General features: G+C 45.1%; 1 protein-coding gene across 1 annotated transcript in view; it reads left to right on the forward strand.

Moving 5' to 3' along the window:
- The window catches only part of LOC111969625 (receptor-type tyrosine-protein phosphatase T-like), a gene marked incomplete at its 5' end in the record, with an annotated part of 104175 nt that overhangs the window by 66161 nt on the left and 16942 nt on the right, over positions 1–21072 (forward strand). The window contains 6 exons of the mRNA XM_023995763.3: positions 4941–5076; positions 15758–15907; positions 16749–16922; positions 18310–18441; positions 19277–19402; positions 20782–20945. Coding sequence (XP_023851531.2) covers positions 4941–5076; positions 15758–15907; positions 16749–16922; positions 18310–18441; positions 19277–19402; positions 20782–20945 — 882 coding nt within the window. The remainder of the gene's footprint in view (positions 1–4940; positions 5077–15757; positions 15908–16748; positions 16923–18309; positions 18442–19276; positions 19403–20781; positions 20946–21072) is intronic.

The raw sequence follows: 21072 nt of genomic DNA on the forward strand, positions 1-21072 counted from the left end.
ACGGCTGTGATTATGATTGACGAGAATTCCCTTGGTAGATAATGCGGTCGACATTTGATTGTGAGGAGTTCTAGATCAGGTGAACAGAACGACTTGAGTTCTTGTGTGTTATTATGATGGTCACACCACTTCTCGTTAATCATAAGGCATACCCCCCCGCCCCTCTTCTTACCGGAAAGATGTTTGTTTCTGTCGGCGCGATGCATGGAGAAACCAGCTGGCTGCACCGACTCCGTTAGCGTCCCTTGAGTTAGCCATGTTTCCGTGAAGCAGAGCACGTTGCAATCCCTGATGTCTCTCTGGAATGCTACCCGTGCTCGGATTTCATCAACCTTATTGTCAAGAGACTGGACATTGGCAGTAGTATGCTAGGGATGGAGCGCGATGTGCCCGGCTCCGAAGCCTGACCACGAGACCGCCACGTTTTCCCCTTTTTCGGCGTCGCACAGGGTCGCCGGCTGGGATCAGATCCATTGTATTGTGTGGAAGGCAAAACACTGGATCCGTTTCGGGAAAGTCATATTCCTGGTAGGAACGATGGTGAGTTGACGTTAATCGTATATTCAGTAGTTCCTCCCGACTGTATGTAATGAAACCTAAGATTACCCGGGGTACCGATGTAAGAAATAACACGTAAAAAAACTAAATACTGCATATTTTCCAAGGAACGCGAAGCGAGGCTGCCATCTCTATCGGCGCCGGAAGAACACGGGGGGGATGTATGTGTTTTGTCTTGTCTAGGGGTTTTTGTATGTTTATGGGGTGTTAACTTGTCTAGGTGTTTGTATGTCTATGGTTGCCTAGATTGGTTCTCAATTAGAGGCAGCTGTTTATTGTTGTCTCTGATTTGGAACCATATTTAGGCAGCCATATTCCGTTGGGTATTTCATGGGTTATTGTCTATGTGTAAGTTGCCTGTGTCTGCAACTTATTTGATCGTCGTAATGTGGAAGAGAGGAGGACCAAGGCGCAGCGTGATATAAATACATTCTTCTTATTTATTTAACGAAACGAAGAACACTAAACACACTATCAAAATAACAAACGAACATAACGCTATATAATCAATAAGTGCAGACATAACCCACGAAATACCCAACGGAATATGGCTGCCTAAATATGGTTCCCAATCAGAGACAACAACAAACAGCTGCCTCTAATTGAGAACCAATCTAAGCAACCATAGACATACAAACACCTAGACAAGTGAACACCCCATAAACATACAAAACCCCTAAACAAGTAAAAACACATACATCCCCCCCCCCCATATCACACCCTGACCTAACCAAAATAATAAAGAAAACAAAGATAACTAAGGTCAGGGCGTGACACACTTTCATTGGATTTAGGTTAAATGTTTTTGGAGGAAAAAATACTAAATTCCCTTACATTGATGACTTTTTGCAAATCCAATCACTTTTCCATGTTGATTCAACATCATCACATATCATTTTTGGGTTGAAATGACGTGGAAACAACATTTACTGAACCAGTTTTTGCCCAGTGGGTACTGCTGTGACTAGCTAACTTCAATGCAAATGCATTAAGTGAGCATTGAATAAGATAAACAACAGGAAGCTAGCTATATAACCATCTGTAGGAACATGAAGTTTGTTTTACTAGCAAGCAAATAAGCATGTGTGGTCAGCACTGGCCTACTAGGTAATCATAACAGCTAGAATAGAAATGGGAGAGCTCTCACCAGCTTCATATCCATTGCACAGCAAGACAGTCAAACATTTTTCCAGCTGAATCCTCATTTTCAAGTATATCTGAGTTTGCTAGCAAGCTCAATAGCTAGCTAGCTAAATAGCAAAGCCCTGTCTGTAGATGGCCACCCGCTAGGTAGGTAATGTTTATTAGTTGTCAAATTCACTGGTGTCGCAACATAATAAATACAAATATAACAACAGAAACCGTCAGTTAGCCTTAACGCCATGTGAAGTAGCTGATGCAAACTAGCCACTTGTGAAATGCAGTCCTTAAAAACATCCTCCATCTTACTAGGTCCTGTGTAGCTCAGTTGGTAGAGCCGGGCTCTTGCAAAACCAAGGTTATGGTTTTTTTCCCCATGGGGGACCAGTAAGAAAATGTATGCATTTACTACTGAAAGTCGCTCTGGATAAGAGCATCTGCCAAATGTAAAACATTTAACTAGTTTGTGTCCTGGGATTGTTGACGCTAGGGCAATAGGCAGAAAAGGTATTGACATCAAAAGGTCAAACTTTTTGCATGCATCCCATTTAGGAAAACGGGAGATACCTAGTCAGTTGTACAATTGAATGCCTTCAACTGAAATGTGTCTCTGAATCAGAGAGGTGCTGGGGGCTGCCTTAATTGACATCCACATCTTCGGCACCCAGGGAACAGTGGGTTAACATGCGTTGCTCATTGGCAGAAAAACAGATTTTTACCTTGTCAGCTYTGGGATTTCATCCAGCAACCTTTCGGTTACTGGACCATCGCTCTAACCGCTAGGCTACCTGCCGACCCATCTTTCGGACTAGAGACTAGTCCCCGTAGCGGCCCACTATATTTAACGTACCTCTCATTCCTTACTCCATCGCTTTTCCACGATCCAAAGCGTTGTCGGTTCAAGTTCTCCTAAAAAGAACGTCAGCCTGGCTTTTGAAATACAATGCTCCGATCACTCCCCCACCGAATTCCCTCGTTGAGCGCTGACAACGAATGTCCAATGGAGCTACATGGAGGTTGGCAGCCATTCCCCCACTTAACTGAAATATAGATGGGATGCAGATGAAGGCCAACAGGATAAACTTTGGCCCACAGAGCGTTGCGGAGTAATTTCACATTTCCTGGGGCACTCCTTTAGCCGTTATCCCCCTGCCAGGACCCAGTTGTTTGCCGCTCTCACCATTAATCACCGGCAGCTGACAGGCTATCTGACAGGTTGCCGAGTTACTGAGTGGCCCCCAGCTCCTGAGATCCGGAGCTGGGACCTGTCAGGATGCTGCCGAGTGAATGATGGCTAAGCAGCCCCCCTCTCCTACCTCTCCTCTACCTCTTCTCCACCACTATCTCCCTTCCATCACAACTCGCTCCCTCCCTCCCTCACAGCCCGTTCTGCTGGGTGTGTTTCCTTAACTCCTAACACCGGGGTAAGGGGAAATAGCTCTAACCCCTACATGTCACTCGCAGGGGCTGATGGAGTGCGCTGTTTGTCAGCACCATAAGGCAGTCCTGTCTCTTTTGACTAACTGTGGGAGCGCAGCGCGGTTCAATATATGTTTATCATAGGGCATGTGTCTTCATGTGTCGCCGCCGCCGCTAACTGTGGCAGGTCAATTACAGAGGATAGATTAGGAACTGCACACTCCAAAAGGGTTCTTTGGTTGTCCCCATAGGAGAACCCTTTTTTGTTCCAGGTAGAGCCCTTTTTGGTTCCAGGTTGAACCCTTTTGGGTTCCATGTAGAACCCTCTGTAGAATGGGTTCTTAATGGAACATAAAAGGGTTTTACCTGGCATGAAAAAGGGCTCTTCAAAGGGTTCTCCTATGGGAAGAGTTTACTGTAAAGAAAAGGCCTTACTGGAGACATTGATTACATTTTTTTATTTTTTTTATTTAACCTTTATTTAACCAGGTAGGCCAGTTGAGAACAAGTTCTCATTTACAACTGCGACCTGGCCAAGATAAAGCAAAGCAGTGCGACACAAACAACAACACAGAGTTACACATGGAATAAACAAATGTACAGTCAATAACACAATAGAAAAAGTCTATATACAGTATGTGCAAATGGTGTAAGGAGGTAAGGCAATAAATAGGCCATAGTAGCAAAGTAATTACAATTTAGCAGATTAACACTGGAGTGATAGATGTGCAGATGATGATGTGCAAGTAGAAATACTGGAGTGCAAAAGAGCAGAAAAGTAAATGAAAACAATATGGGGATGAGGTAGGTAGTTGGATGGGCTATTTACAGATGGGCTGTGTACAGCTGCAGCGATCAGTAAGCTGCTCAGATAGCTCATGCTTAAAGTTAGTGAGGGAGATATAAGTCTCCAACTTCAGCGATTTTTGCAATTTGTTCCAGTCATTGGCAGCAGAGAACTGGAAGGAAAGGACACTAAAGCAGGTGTTGGCTTTGGGGATGACCAGTGAGATATTCCTGCTGGAGCGCGTGCTACGGGTGGGTGTTGATATGGTGACCAGTGAGCTGAGATAAGGCGGAGCTTTACCTAGCAAAGATTTATAGATGACCTGGAGCCAGTGGGTCTGGCGACGAATAGCCAGAGGGCCAGCCGACGAGAGCATACATGTCGCAGTGGTGGGTGGTATATGGGGCTTTGGTGACAAAATGGATGGAACTGTGATAGACTGCATCTAATTTGGCAGCGTGAGTGAAGGAGACTTTGTTGCGAAATAGGAAGCCGATTCTAGATTTAATTTTGGATTGGAGATGTTTAATATGAGTGTGGAAGGAGAGTTTACAGTCTAACTAGACACCTACGTATTTGTAGTTGTCCACATATTCTAAGTCAGAACCGTCCAGAGTAGTGATGCTAGTCGAGCGGGCGGGTGCGGGCAGCAATCGGTTGAAGAGCATGCATTTAGTTTTACTAGCATTTAAGAGCAGTTGGAAGCCACGGAAGGAGTGTTGTATGGCATTGAAGCTCGTTTGGAGGTTTGTTAACACAATGTCCAAAGAATGGCCAGATGTATACAGAATGGTGTCGTCTGCGTAGAGATGGATCAAGGAATCACCCGCAGCAAGAGCGACATCATTGATATATACAGAGAAAAGAGTCGGCCCGAGAATTGAACCCTGTGGTACCAACACAGCGACTGCCAGAGGTCCGGACAACAGGCCCTCCGATTTGACACACTGAACTCTATCTGAGTAGTTGGTGAAACAGGCGAGGCAGTCATTTGAAAAATACTTTCTTTCTCTCTCTCCCCCCTCTCTCACTCCAGTGCCGGGGCTGGAAGGACAGGCTGTTTCATAGCTGTGGACATTATGCTGGATATGGCCGAGAACGAGGGTGTGGTGGACATCTTCAACTGCATCCGCGAACTGCGCTCACAAAGGGTTAACATGGTGCAAACCGAGGTTGGTGAAGCAATGTACTGTTTAGCTTGTGTGTGGATAGTGGGTAAAGAAGAGAACAGTACTGTATCATAGATGAAGCATTAGTCATTACAGTGCCCTGCAAAGGAAATAATGATACATAATGTCACATAATGGTACATAAAATAATGGTACAGTGTTTAAAAGTGCAGTTATCCAATTAGCATAGCATTAGCCATCCTTATACCTAGCGTTAACATGGTATTTTTAGATTAGCATTAGCCATTCACATGTTATTTTGTTCAATGGTACTGATAGTAGTTACTAGCAGTTACACAGTTAACATTAGCCATCCTCATACCAAGTGTAAAGGGAGTGCAACCAAAGTTCAAAGTCACAGCAAGTCTGTTAGCGTAGCATTTTCCATCGCCATGGTAAAGGGTTAAGAAGGCTCAAACAGTTTCCTGCTATGGCTAGTCTTTCCCAGACAATCACCAGACTGATCCTATGTTGTAACCCACTGCCCACAGTTAGTTGTTCTGCGTGAAATTTTCAGCAGGGATATTTTAATGTGAGTCCTATGGAGGGACACTGTAAAGCATAGAAATAGGATATTGTAAAGCTTAGACATGATAATGTAAAGTGAGTCATATGCAGGGAGAGTCTAAAGCATAGAAATGTTATCTGGGAAAAGCCCCCCAGACCTTGAAACCCGATTCTATTTCTATGGTCTATAAGCCTTGGCCTTATCTGCCAGACAGGCCATTCCAGGCTATTAGGGTTACATTTTCCAGTGGATCACGCATTCAGTGAAGAAACAGTGGTTCTTGGTGGAGAAACAGCACCTGTGAGATAATGTGTGTGTTTGAGATTAACTACATTGCAGTCGGGCCAAACAGAATCACTGATCTACAAATCACCTTGCATCCCAACTAACTACTCATTATTTTATAAAGGATGAACAATTCTGCGATTCTCATCTTTCTCAAACGACTCCCCTCAAATACTCTGAGCGCTACTTCAATGTCAATAGTGAGAACGACAAAAGGGCTAATAGTAAATACGCGTCGGTATTCTCCATAACTACTACGGTTTCATTAACTTGTGTGTACCTACTAGACTGATATACATTGTATTTTCTCAATGACTCTGCGACTAGCAACCGTTCGTACAAACCATCAGCAAGCGTGATGTCACTTCTGATCAAATGTGTGTGTAACGGTTTTCCTCTCTCTCTTCATACGAAGAGGAGGAGTAGTGATGGAACCAAGGCGCAGCGGGTTGTGAACACATAATTTATTAAAGAAAACACGAAAACACGAACTTGACTAAACTAACAAAACAACAAACGGTGTAGACAGACCTGGACGACGAACTCACATAAACACGRAGAACGCACGAACAGGGAGAATAGCCTACACATAAATGACGATGAACAAACATACCGAACAGTCCCGTATGGTGCGACAAACACTGACACAGGAGACAACCACCCATCAAAACAAACATTGTGAACAAGCCTACCTAATATGACTCTCATCGAGGAAACGTCAACACCTGCCTCTAATTGAGAGCCATACCAGGCAACCCAAAACCAACATAGAAACAGAAAACTAGAAATGCCCACCCAAACTCACGTCCTGACCAACTACACAGAAAACTAACAGAAAACAGGTCAGGAACGTGACTAACCCCCCCCCTCAAGGTGCGAACTCCGGGCGCACCAAGCAGAAAGTCTAGGAGGGTCTGGGGTGGGCATCTGACCACGGTGGTGGCTTAGGCTCTGGCGAGGTCCACCCCACCATAGTCAATCCAGCTTACGTCTACCCCCTATCATGACCACCCTCTTATTTCCCCCACCTAATTTAAGGGACAACACCAAGATAAAGGACAGCTCCGGGACCAGGTAAGCTCAGGACAGAGAGGTAGCTCAGGACAGAGGGATAGATCAGGATAGAGAGGTAGCTCAGGATAGGAAGGTAGCTCAGGATAAGAGGGCAAACTCCGACTGAAAGGCAGCTCCGGACAGAGAGACAGCTCTGGACCTGAGGGGCAGTTCTGGATTACTAACAGCTAATGGCTGACTGACGGCTCTGGACGCTCATGGCAGGCTGACGGCTCTGGAACGCTCATGGCAGGCTGACGGCTCTGGACGCTCATGGCAGGCTGACGGCTCTGGACGCTCATGGAGGCTGACGGCCTGACGCTTGAGGCTGACGGCTCTGGAACGCTCCATGGCCGCTGACGGCTTCTGGCCGCTCATGGCTCGCTGACGGCTCTGGCCGCTCATGCTCGCTGACGGCTCTGGCTGCTCCATGGCTCGCTGGCGGCTCTGGCAGATCCTGTCTGGCTGGCGCTCTGGCAGATCCTGTCTGGTTGGCGGTCTGGCAGATCCTGTCTGGTTGGCGCTCTGGCAAGATCCTGTCTGGTTGCGGCTCTGGCAGATCCTGTCTGTTGGACGCTCTGGCAGATCCTGTTGGTTGGCGGCTCTGGCAGATCCGACTGACGAATGGCTCTAGCGGCTCCTGACCTGACTAACGGCTTCTGACGGCTCGGGAACAGACGGGCGGCTCTAATGGCTCGGGACACAGACGGATGGCTCAGACGGCGCTGGGGAGACGGATGGCTCAGACGGCGCTGGGAGACGGATGCTCAGACGGCGTGGAGGAACGGATGGCTCAGACGGCGCTGAGGAGACGGATGGCTCAGATGGCGCTGCGGAGACGGATGGCTCAGACTGATCCTGTCTAGCGCGAAAAGCTTTGGCTGCTCCTGTCTGGCGGAAGGCTCTAGCGGCTCCTGTCTGGCGGAAGGCTCTAGCGGCTCCAGTCTGGCGGAAGGCTCTGTAGGCTCATGGCAGACGGGCGGCTTTGCAGGCTCATGACAGACGGGCGGTTTGAAGGCTGCAATACAGACGGGCAGTTCATGCGGCGCTTGGCAGACGGACAGTTCAGGCGCAGATTTGGGCAGACGGCAGACTCTGGCCGGCTGAGACGCACTGTAGGCCTGGTACGTGTGCCGGAACTGGAGGCACGCGGACTGGAGACACGCACTTCAAGCATAGTGCGGGGAGCAGGGAACAGGGCACACTGACCTCTCAAAGCGCACTATAGGCCTGGTGCGTGGTACCGGCACTGGGTGGTACCGGGGCTAAAGGCATGCACCTCAGGGCGAGTGGGGGAGAAGGAACAGTGTGTTACAGGACCTCTGGAGACGCACAGGAGGCTTAGTGCGTGTTGTCGGAACTGGAGGCACCGAACTGGATACACGCACCATAGGAAAAGTGCGTGGAGGAGGAACAGGGCTCTGGAGACGGCACTGGAAACCTGGTGCGTAGTGTAGGCACTGGTGGTTACTGGGCTGAGCGCGAAAAGGTAGCGCCGAAATAACCGGACCGTGCAGGCGTACTGGCTCTCTTGAGCATTGAGCCTGCCCAACCTTACCTGGTTGAATGCTCCCGGTCGCCCGACCAGTGCGGGCAGGTGAATAACCCGCACCGGGCCTATGTAGGCGAACGGGGAAACCATGCGTAAGGCAGGTGCCATGTATGCCGGCCGAGGAGACGCACTGGAGACGAGACGCGTTGAGCCGGCCTCATGACACCTGGCTCAATGCCCAATCTAGCCCTACCAGTGCGGGGAGGTGGAATAACCCGCACCGGGCTATGCACACGTACAGGAGACACCGTGCGCTCATAACTGCGTAACACGGTGTCTGCCCGTACTCCCGCTCTCCAACGGTTAGCCTGTAAGTGGGCGCAGGTCTCCTACCTGCCCTTGGCCCACTACCTCTTAGCCCCCTCCAAGAAATTTTTGGGTGGTACTCACGGGCTTTTCGGGCTTCCGTGCTAGACGCGCCCCTATAACTTCCGGTTCCCTTCTCCAGTTGCCTCTGCTCTCCTCAGTGCCTCCCAGCTGTTCCCCATGGGAGGCGATCCCTTCCAGCCAGGATCTCCTCCCATGTGTAGCAACCTTTAACCGTCCAATACATCGTCCCAAGTCCATTCCTCCTTCTTGGCGCTGTCCCTTACTTCCGTTTACACCGCTGCTTGAATTCTGGATTGGTGGGTGGTTCTGTAACGGTTTTTCCTCTCTCTCTTCACACGAAGAGGAGGAGTAGTGATGGAACCAAGGCGCAGCGGGTTGTGAACACATAATTTATTAAAGAAACACGAAAACACGAACTTGACTAAACTAACAAAACAACAAACGGTGTAGACAGACCTGGACGACGAACTCACATAAACACGGAGAACGCACGAACAGGGAGAATAGCCTACACATAAATGACGATGAACAAACATACCGAACAGTCCCGTATGGTGCGACAACACTGACACAGGAGACAACCACCCACAAACAAACTTGTGAACAGCCTACCTTAATATGACTCTCAATCAGAGGAAACGTCAAACACCTGCCTCTAATTGAGAGCCATACCAGGCAACCAAAACCACATAGAAACAGAAAAACATAGAAATGCCCACCCAAACTCACGTCCTGACCAACTAACACATAAAACTAACAGAAAACAGGTCAGGAACGTGACAGTGTGTGGTGTCTCCTCTGATATATTTCCCAAGTCAGGCGAGCCTAGCTACCACTGGAGAGTTCTCAGTCATGCATCTTCCATCCCAATGATCCTATTAATACTAAATACATGCTGAATAATAGATAACTTAGTTCGCACACATTTTTATTCTGTGAATGCGTTTGCAAGTGTGTTTGCTACGTGAAGGTTACGACCGTGGGAGTTTTGCAGTCACCCTTAAATAACGGCAATACAACAGCAAACTCATGTTGTTCTCCACATTACCTTCTCTGGTAAACACACACCATATCAAATACAATCTAAGTTTATTTGTTTCATGCACAGGATACATGAGGTGTAAATCATACAGTGAAGTGGGTATAACCTCTCTAGGCTAGATGGGACGCTACCGTCCCACCTGACCAACATCCAGTGAAAGTGCAGGGCGCCAAATTCAAACTACAGAATTGTAAATATTTAACATTCTTGAAAATACACATGCAATATGTTAAATTAAAGCTTGACTTTGACTTAAGATTTCAAAAAGGCTTTAAGGCGAAAGCAAACCATGCGATTATCTGAGGACAGCACCCCATCAAACAAACACAGACAATCATATTTCATCCCGCCAGGCGCGACACAAAACTCAGAAATAACGATACCATTCATGCCTTGCCTTTGAAGAGCTTCTTCTGTTGGCACTCCAATATGTCCCATAAACATCACAAATTGTCCTTTTGTTCGATTAATTACGTCGTTATATATCCAAAATGTAAATTTATTTGGCGCGTTTGATCCAGAAAAACACTGGTTCCAACTCGCGCAACATGACTACAAAATATCTAATAAGTTACCTGTAATCTTTGTCCAAACATTTCAAACAACTTTCCTAATACAACTTTAGGTATTTTTTAACGTAAATAATCAATCAAATTTAAGATGGGATAAACTGCGTTCAAAACCGGACGAAAACATAGTGTAGTGTGCTTTCAGGTCATGCGCCTCTAACTTCACTGTTCTGAACAGGGCTACTACTTCATTACACAAAGGAAAAACATCAACCAATTTCTAAAGACTGTTGACATCCAGTGGAAGCGATAGGAACTGCAAGCAAGTGCCTTAGTAATCTAGATCCCCATAGAAAACCCATTGAAAAGAGAGTGTCCTCGGGGTTTCGCCTGCTAAATAAGTTATGTTATTCTCACATACATCATTCAAACGGTTTTAGAAACGTCAGAGTGTTTTCTATCCAAATCCACTAATAATATGCATATCCTAGCTTCGGGGCCTGAGTAGCAGGCAGTTTACTTTGGGCACGCTTTTCATCCGGATGTGAAAATACCACCCCCTAGCCTAGATAGGATAATATCTGAAAATGTAGCTAGACTCTTACCTGTATACATGAATGAATGCTACTTCATGGTAGACTGGAACCATTTAACTCTGTTTTGTTTTTCGCCAATTCTCTTTTGGCCATGTGTGGAAAGTAGCACATCACAACTTCTTCCAACTGATCTGTCAATAGCATCTGCTAAATTTAGGGCATCCATCCAATAAAAATAGTGAAACATTAAAAAAGATATATCCTTTTTAGATGAAACTATAATACATATATTCACGTCATCAAATAACTGATTAAAACACACTGTTTTGCAATGAAGGTCTACAGTAACCTCAACCACACTCTCTCGAGTAGCACCATGGTGTATCCCGAGGACAGCTATTTTCTGTCCTCTGTGTACATTGACTTCAATACAAAATCTAGGAGCCTCATGTTTTTAACCCCTTCCATAGACTGACATAGTAATTATATGAGAGAGAGAGAGAGAGAGAGAGAGAGAGAGAGAGAGAGAGAGAGAGAGAGAGAGAGAGAGAGAGAGAGAGAGAGAGAGAGAGAGAGAGAGAGAGAGAGAGAGAGAGAGAGAGAGAGAGAGAGAGAGAGAGAGAGAGAGAGAGAGAGAGAGAGGCTGTGTATAGCGCTGCAGGAGTATCTTAATTTGAGTCAGGTAGATTTGATTTAGTTTCACGTTCACGTACTTAGCTAACTAATGCAGCTAGCTACTGTAATTTTGCCTATTTAAACACCCGGTTCAAACAGAGAGGAATGCTATTTATGTTAGTTAGCTGGCTAAGGCTATCCAACACTGGAACTCGTCCAAGTGTCACGTTCGTCGTTACGTGAAAGAGAGGACCAAGGCGCAGCGTGATATAAATACATTCTTCTCTTTATTAGAAGAAGACAAACGAAACGAACACTATACAAACTAAATCAAAACAACAAACCGACGAACATGAAGCTATACAAAACAAATAAGTGCAGACACTGGCAACTTACACATAGACAATCACCCACAACCTACCTAATGACTATGGCTGCCTAAATTTGGCTCCCAATCAGAGACAACGATAGACAGCTGTCTCTAATTGAGAACCAATCTAGGCAACCATAGACTTACATAAACACCTACAATGAACACAACCCCATGAACTCTACAAACACCCCCTAGACAATACAAACACCCTAGACGAGACAAAAACACACAAACATCCCCCATGTCACACCCTGACCTAACTAAAATAATAAAGAAAACAAAGATAACTAAGGCCAGGGCGTGACACCAAGTCAAAGTAAGCTTTTGGTTTATTAATTTATTGCCACCGGGGCTAAACTGCTAAACTGCTTGCTGTACATTGTACAGTGTGATTGTAGCGGGTTTGCTAACATGTTAGTTCTAGTAGCTATGTTGAGTATAACGTTAGCTAATATGGTAACAACGATGTAAACTGTGTGTAGCGGTTAGCAATAATGGTTTGAAGGTTTGAGTTGGAAAGTTTTTTATGCCTGGTGTCAGACAGCTGTTGTGTTGTGCACTAAAGTCATAAAGTGAAGGGGAAAGGTTAGAGGAGCAGTGCACGTAGATGTGAAAAGGAATTATATAACATGCAAAGTGATGACGCTGTTTGTATGTGGCTGCTATGAAAGTGATCTGTTGAAAAACCTTTCTTAAATGGAAGCAAACGGAACGGAACAGGGATAAACCCACCTGAGTTTGCCTAATAGAAACTCTCATTTGCAACTGTTTGGACTAATACTCATAACAAAAATTGTCCTCCCTAATCTTAAACAGCATCGACCACCACTGATATATATTCTTTTTTTACTCAAACCTTCTCTGGGCCGGATTGAATGGTTTCGCGGGCCCACGATGTTACCCACCCCTGTTCTAATGCCTGTGAAATTTCGTATTGTCGAGTGAAAATATGCATAATGCTATTTATGCTATTCAATGGCTGGGATTTTGGAGATGCTTTAATACCTCTGGCCACTTGATGAACACAATGCAATCACTGTTGAGCCACAAACAGCCTCTTGAACTTCTTTTACGGGCATAATATGGCGGCCTTTTTTCTCTGCGGTTCACTTTCGTCTCCATAAGAGATTACTTTACATGCTTCAAATTGCAAATTTGTGCAATGCACTTTTCAGGCTATGAAACCGTTTCATTACTGAGCATGAGGTTATGTGTTAAAAATGTTTTGTTCTGCCTAAGGAGAACTGTGTTAGATTTGACGTATTGATTGTCATCCACTTGCTGTAGGTTATTCCACATGTGTAATTACTCATGTTATAACATGTTTTCTTGTTCCACTATGTAATTAAATTTTGTAATTACATGTCTTAGAGTCACCTGTGAATTAACATGTTAATAACTTCAGAAAAAATCTGACCTTGTTACATGTACCAACAAGGTGCCAATACCATCAAATCCACATGTAAAATCAGGGTTGATAAATAGGCTAGGACCTGGTAACAATAATTGTAACAAGGCACACCCTGTCATTAACTACCAGTAATTTTCAATTAGTTTATTTCTATGACCTGGCTTAAAGGCCCAGTGCAGTTAAAAATTTGATTTTTCTGTGTTTTATATGTACAATGACTTCAGAAAGTATTCAGATCCCTTGACTTTTTCCACATTTTGTTGCATTACAGCCTTATTCTAAAATGTATTTAAAAAACAATTCCCTCATCAATCTACACACAATAACCCATAATGACAAAGTAAAAACAGTACGTTGTTGAAGCACATTTGGCAGCGATTACAGCATTGATTCTTCTTGGGTATGACACTACAAGCTTGGCACACCTGTATTTGGGGAGTTTCTCCCATTCTTCGCTGCAGATGATCTCAAGCTCTGTCAGGTTGGATGGGGAGCGTCACTGCACAGCTATTTTCAGGTCTCTACAGAGATGTTTGATTGGGTTCAAGTCTGGGCTCTCGCTGGGCCACTCAAGGACATTCAGAGACTTGTCTTGAAGCCACTCCTGCGTTGTCTTGGCTGTGTGCTTAGGGTTGTTTGCTGTTGGAAGGTGAACCTTCGCCCCAGTCTGAGGACCTGAGCACTATGGAGCAGGTTTTCATCAAGGATCTGTCTGTACTTTGCTCCGTTTGCCTCAATCCTGACTAGTCTCACAGTCCCTGCCTCTGAAAAACATCCCTACAGCATGAAGCTGCCACCACCGTGCTTCACCGTATAGATGGTGCCAGGGTTCTTCCAGACATGATGCTTGGCATTCAGGCCAAAGAGTTCAATCTTGGTTTCATCAGACCAGAGAATCTTGTTTCTCATGGTCTGAGAGTCTTTACGTGCCTTTTTGCAAACTCCACGCGGGCTGTCATGTGCCTTTTACTGAGGAGTGGCTTCCGTCTTGCCACTCTACCATAAAGGCCTGATTGGTGGAGTGCTGCAGAGATGGTTGTCCTTCTGGAAGGTTCTCCCATCTTCATAGAGGAACTCTAGAGCTCTGTCAGAGTGACCATCTTGTATTTGGTCACCTATCTGACCGAGGCCCTTCTCCCCCAATTGCTCAGTTTGGCCAGGCGGCCAGCTCTAGGAAGAGTGTTGGTGGTTCTAAACTTCTTCCATTTAAAAATGATGGAGGCCACTGTGTTCTTGGGGGCCTTAAATGCTGCATACATTTTTTGGTACCCTTCCCCAGATCAGTCCCTCGACACGATGCTGTCTCGAAGCTCTACGGACAATTCCTTCGACCTCATGGCTTGGTTTTTGCTCTGACATGCACTGTCAACTGTGGGACCTTATGTAGACCAGTGTCTGCCTTTCCATATCATGTCCAATCAATTGAATTTACCACAGGTAGACTCCAATCAAGTTGTAGAAACATCCCAAGGATGATCATTTGAAACAGGATGAATCTCGTAGCAAAGGGTATGAATACTTATGTAAATAAGGTATTTCTGGTTTTTTATTTTGAATACATTTTCAGATAAAAACCTGTTTTTGCATAAAATACATTTTAGAATTAGGCTGTAACATAACAAAATGTGAAAAAATCAAGGGGTCTGAATACTTTTCGAAGGCACCATACCACACCCCCTCGGGCCTTACTGCTTAATTAAGTATATCCTATGTAACTACATTGTTCTTACTTGACACTTGATTCAGTATAACCTTTGAGCCAGGTAATAACACAGAAATGAACTCGTCTAAAATAACCAGTAGTTAGTCACAGGGTGTGTTTCCAGGTCCTAGCCTATTTACATCATCAGAGCAACCCTGGTTTTACTGGTGGATTTGATGGTCATGGCACCATGTAGTTACATGTAACTATGTCAGATTTTGGTTTGAGTTAATAACATGGTAATTCACAGGTGACTATCAAACATGTAGTTACAAAACATTAGTTGCGTAGTGTAACAAGAAAATGTGTAACATCAGTAATTACTTATGTGGAATAACCTTCAGCAAGTGGATGTGTAATTACTCAGTCATCCAATTGTGTTCTAACTAATACCGCTACAAACCAATTACATAGTAATACCTATGTAACTACTATGTTGGTACTATAGTTATTACTGTGTAGTCGCATAGTAATAGTGGCAACTTAATGTAAAGTGTTGCCGACAACTATTTATGGTTTTGTATATCAGTGTACAAACAGTCAGCGTTGGACTCGTTACCTGCATGTTCTGCTCTGTTCTCGAAACATTTCAACAGTACATGTGGATTGAGTCTAATGAATAGGGTCCAACTAGTGGTTGAAGTGTTGTAAATAAAGTGGCCTTTTGTGTGTTGATGTTGACCTAAAGGGTAGAAATACATTTACCTCTTTTGTCATCTCATCTTATTTTACGTCATCTCACGTGTTATGTGCTGTGTCCTACCCCAGGAGCAGTATGTCTTTGTCCACGATGCCATCCTGGAAGCCTGCCTGTGTGGAAACACAGCCATCCCAGTCTGTGAATTCAGAGCCATATACTACAACATTATCAGACTGGACCCACAGACCAACTCTAGCCAAATTAAGGATGAGTTTCAGGTTAGTACTCTCCACTTCTGCCTGCCTGCCTGTCTGTCTGTCTGTCTGTCTGTCTGTCTGTCTGTCTGTCTGTCTGTCTGTCTGTCTGTCCTCTTTTCCTCCTAAGATGGGTGACATTTTCCTTCTCCAAGAACAAGGCTTTGTAGCTACCGTCAGGAGGCAGTATGAACTCGGCAGCTAAGCACTCGTGCTCCGTATTCTCTCTGAGATGAATATCCCATCACTATATCAAGCACAGGTCTCAGATCTGTGATCTGTCTCATAATGTATGATGCATATCTCTCTATCGCTCTCCAAATCTCAATATCCCTCATTCTCCCTCATACATAAGTCATCTGCAGCCTTTGCTTCAGTGAAGTGTTTGCACTTGTTGAAGGCACCGACTACCGGTAAATGCTGTTATGTTGGAATATGGAAATCAAAGAAAATAGGGGCAGATTATTTGTTTTCGTGGGCTTATCTACTCACCAATTTGTTCTCCACTACTAGTCTGGGCAGTTGATTCAGGGCTATGTCATTGTGAGTGTTGCAGAGGAGGTGGTTTGGTGAATAACGCTAGCGGAGGGAAAAACCTTGCCTGAGACCTGAATACTAGTGTTAGTTCCCAGAGACTAATGTAATGCCTATATGCTTTAGCTTAGAAGAATATTGTATTATATTACTGTGTCTTGCGAACATCTCGGGTTGGAAGTTAATACCCAGTAGGTTACAAAAAGTCCACGTGTCGAAGATGAAAATAGTCAGCAACTCTTGTTAAGACAATGTAGGTTTAAAAAAAAACTTTTTAAAAACTTGTTAAGACCTGACAAATAATTGTAAAAATAACGTCTTCGCTCTCCAGACTCTGAACATCGTGACTCCCCGGGTGAGGCCTGAAGACTGTAGCGTGGGACTGCTCCCCCGGAACCACGACAAGAACCGCAGCATGGACGTCCTGTCTGTGGATCGCTGCCTGCCTTTCCTCATCTCTGTGGATGGAGAGTCCAGTAACTACATCAACGCTGCCCTCATGGATGTAAGTTAATCTCTCTCTCGCTCTCGCTCTCTCTCTCTCTCTCAACCACTGGTATTGTCCCAAGGTGCAAACCCTGCCAATCTGGCAGTCTGTAGCCGGACTCAAACAAACGCTCAAAGATTTAAAACACTATTTGCAGACTCCCAAGTAGGGTTTAACCATTGGCTTTAGCTTGGCTGAAGATGTCATCCAAACTGGCAGACACAGATCAGTTAGTTTGAGATATGCTTTCGTACTGTTGTGTTCTGACTTAGTATAGGGATTTTATGTTTATTGCATTTGTTGTGGGGATATGCGGAGGCAGAAACTGGGTTTAACAATTAAATGTCATAGTGCAATACAAAAGATAACAAACAACATAATTTAACAACGGATCATTATCCAACACACCATTAAGCCATAGCACTGTGGTAAATGATGACTGTGAGGCAGCCTCATAGGCTCTCATAGCAGATCTATACACACAGATCAGTGCCATTTAAGATGAGGGAGGATGATTATTTTTTTCATTAAATATACAACCAAATATAGCTAGTTCTCTCTCTCTTGCTTCTTAATAATTTTGGAAGAAATACATTTGCTCAACTGTTGTCTATCTCTCTCTTTGAGTCAACTACTCACCACATTTTATGCACTGCAGTGCTAGCTAGCTCTAGCTTATGCTTTCAGTAGTAGATTCATTCTCTAATCCTTTTATTGAGTGGACAACTGGTCAGTTCATGCTACAAGAGCTCTGATAGGTTGGAGGACATCCTCTGGAAGTTGTCATAATTACTGTGTAAGTCTATGGAAGGGGGTGAGAACCATGAGCCTCCTAGGTTTTGTATTGAAGTCAATGTACCCAGAGGAGGACAGAAGTTACGCCATGGTGCTACTCTACAGAGTTCTGCTGAGGCTACTTCATTGCATAACAGTGTGTTTTAGTCAATTATTTGGTGTCATGTGAATATATTTAGTAAAGTTTTATCTAAAAAGGATAATTTGTTGAAATGTTTCGCTAAAAAAAATTATAATAATTTGATAGGAGGATGGTCCTACCCTTCCTCCTCTGAGGAGCCTCCACTGACATAGATCCAGATAAGCTACACAGAGCTGATAAGACAACAACGGCAGACAATAACAAGCACAGAGGTGGAGTTAAATAAAGCCAGCGGTGCCTTTCCCAGACCCGGCCTGCCTGGCAGCAGCGTAATGATCTGTAGCTGGATTTCTCTTGTCAATGCATTACGGCGCAAGGTTAACACTGTCCGTGGGAGTCCGCCTGGTTTGGCTCTTTGTCCTTCGCCACGAGTTGATCAGGCATTGGAGTCCCTCTCTCTTTCTCTCTCTGTCTCTCTCTCCTTCTCTACTGAGGGCTGAAGTGCTGTGTTAATGATTTTTTTCCCAGAGCCATAAACAGCCAGCAGCCTTCATCGTAACCCAGCACCCGCTGCCCAACACGGCCGCCGACTTCTGGAGGCTGGTCTTCGACTACAACTGCTCCTCGATAGTCATGCTCAACGAGATGGATGCAGCGCAGGTGTGTATTGTTCACCCTCTGGGTTCGCATACACACAGGCATGTGCGCACACACATATATGTGCACGTAAACATACGCATGCACACACGTAGACACATACACACCCACAGTGACTTTGCTTATCTCTTTGACTATCGGTCTGCCGTGGGGGTCTTACACAGGCTCTATTGCTCTCTGTTCATCTCGATCTATCTCTCTTATTCCTCCATTGTCACCTCCTCCTCCGGGTCTCACACACACAGTTTTATAGGGCAGGATAAGCTGCTCTTTTCTCCACCAGGGGTTTAACTATCCGACATAGGTGCCAGAACCCTCAGACAGACACCTAGATTGAAGCCCAGCAAAGGCCTATTGCCTATTGCCTATTGACTGCCTATTGACAGTACTAGACTGGAGGATAGCCCATCATGGCCCTTAGCTGTAGGTGTACCGTGCAGAGGCTAATATGGTCAAGGCTTTTCCTCCGTGTGCACGTAACCTTCCATTGATTCCACCGAGCATGTTAGCAATGTTTCTCTTTTTCTCGTACTTGTATGACCTTGCATTTGAAGTCAATAATGGTGAGTTGGAGATGGTTTTGATCAAATGGCCAAAGCAACGTGTAGTTTATTTAACGTTTTCAGTGCTTTCCAATGGGTAGAATACTCTATGTCGACAACAGTGTCCACAACAGCATGTGATGTAGCAAGGCTCACGCCATATAAATAGAATTACTAGCACGGACATTCCCAGTCAAGTACATTTTCTGTGATGGGTGCACCGGTGGCCATATTAAATGTATAAAGCAGAAAGAAATAAATATATTTCAATGGCTAACTCCCTCTTTTCTCCCTAGCTTTGCATGCAGTACTGGCCCGAGAAGAGCTCCTGCTGCTACGGCCCCGTCCAGGTGGAGTTCATCTCAGCCGACATCGATGAAGACATCATCAATCGCATCTTCAGGATCTGCAACATGGCCAGGGTCTGTATCACAATATAGAAAGTACGGTGGCAAACCCGGTTTTAAAATGAATAGGTAACACTGTATATATAGGTGACTTATTATTATCACAGTCATATAAACTAGAATCTATGGCTGTAGGACTTTATATGGCTCTGCTCGTTTTCTCTCATGGGTCACGAACTGTATTACATCCCATAGGTCACAGACCAGCATAAAAAAGAAACAGATGCTCAGATGCCAGATGTACTACTGTACATTTGTCTCCACTTCTCCAACACTCCACTATAATATGTCGCTAGGACACTGTCTTGTCAGTTAGACTCCTTCAAATGTCAACCTAATTGCTTGTGCCATGCACACCACATACCCATGTCAGACCTGGGTTAAGAAACTATTCTAAATCATTTCTAATACTCCAGCTGTGTTTGAATGAGCTTGCCGGGCAAAATGGAGCAAATAGAATAGCCCCAAAAGTGAACACCATATCAATTTGGCACTCCAGGCAGGCTGAAGCAAATGCTCAAAGCACGTGAAATATTTCAAATAGTATCTGAACCCGGGTCTGATACATGTGCACAATCGTACCGTAAATATTTAGACTGTGCTTTGAGCCCTGCCAATGGGGATGGCGTTAACAGACAGGCCAAGCCTGGCAGCGCAATTGCTGGTTCAGACTGGTTCCATATGAGGAGCTTTATTTACACTAATACTCATTAGACACCTTAAATCACTGCCACGTGAATCCCTGTGTTTGTGGCACTCGGTTACTCCTTTCTCTCTCCTCTCCCTCTTGCTTGCTCACGGCTCCCCACTTTAACCAGCGGAGACGCCAGGCTTCGCCAGCCAGCTAATCAACACTTAGCTCCGTGATGGTGCAAAAAAGCCACAGCGGTGGCGTCTCCAATTTACCATGAAATGGTTCCATCGCCACCGCGAGAGGCACATGACACGGCTCCTGTACGACGAAATGAGTCTCTCCCTTGTTCCCAGCTTGGGCCTGGAGCCAGATGACGTCTTTGTTGTGGTTGCCAGTCGTTGGCTTGTTGGCTCTCCTCTGGCTAAGGGAAGCAAAGCTGAGTCCAAATACACTGGGAATAGATGTGCTTCTGATGAGGTGCTCAGTGCGTCAGCAGTTAATTAATGACTTGAGTGGCTGAGTCGTTTATATTTGCAGTGGACACAGAGGTAAACTTGATCCCCCTTCAAATTGGCGAAGTCCATCTACCAATTTTGATGATGGTTATAACGAGGAGGAAGATTAGCTTGCTAGTGGTTGATGATTATGCTAAGGATGATGAGGATACTATCTGTGATGTTGTCCATGATGATGATGTTGACCACAACAATGTTGATGATGATGATGTTGATAATGGCATTCATTTATGATTCTTTGGCAGCCCCAGGATGGCTACCGTTTGGTGCAGCATTTCCAGTTCATCGGCTGGCCGGCCTATCGGGACACACCCCTGTCCAAGCGCTCCATCTTGCAGCTGGTGAGACGTCTGGCCAAGTGGCAGGAGCAGTACGACGGGGGAGACGGACGCACCGTGGTCCACTGCCTGTGAGTAGCTGAGGGCCTGGCTCAAATGAAGTTCAGTCTTTGTATTATGGTGTCGATATCAGATTCACACGTCCATGGAAGTTGTAAACTCATACGGTTGTCCATAGTAGAACAGTCATGTCCATGG

Source organism: Salvelinus sp. IW2-2015, linkage group LG11 (assembly GCF_002910315.2).
Source record: "Salvelinus sp. IW2-2015 linkage group LG11, ASM291031v2, whole genome shotgun sequence".
Taxonomy (NCBI): domain Eukaryota; kingdom Metazoa; phylum Chordata; class Actinopteri; order Salmoniformes; family Salmonidae; genus Salvelinus; species Salvelinus sp. IW2-2015.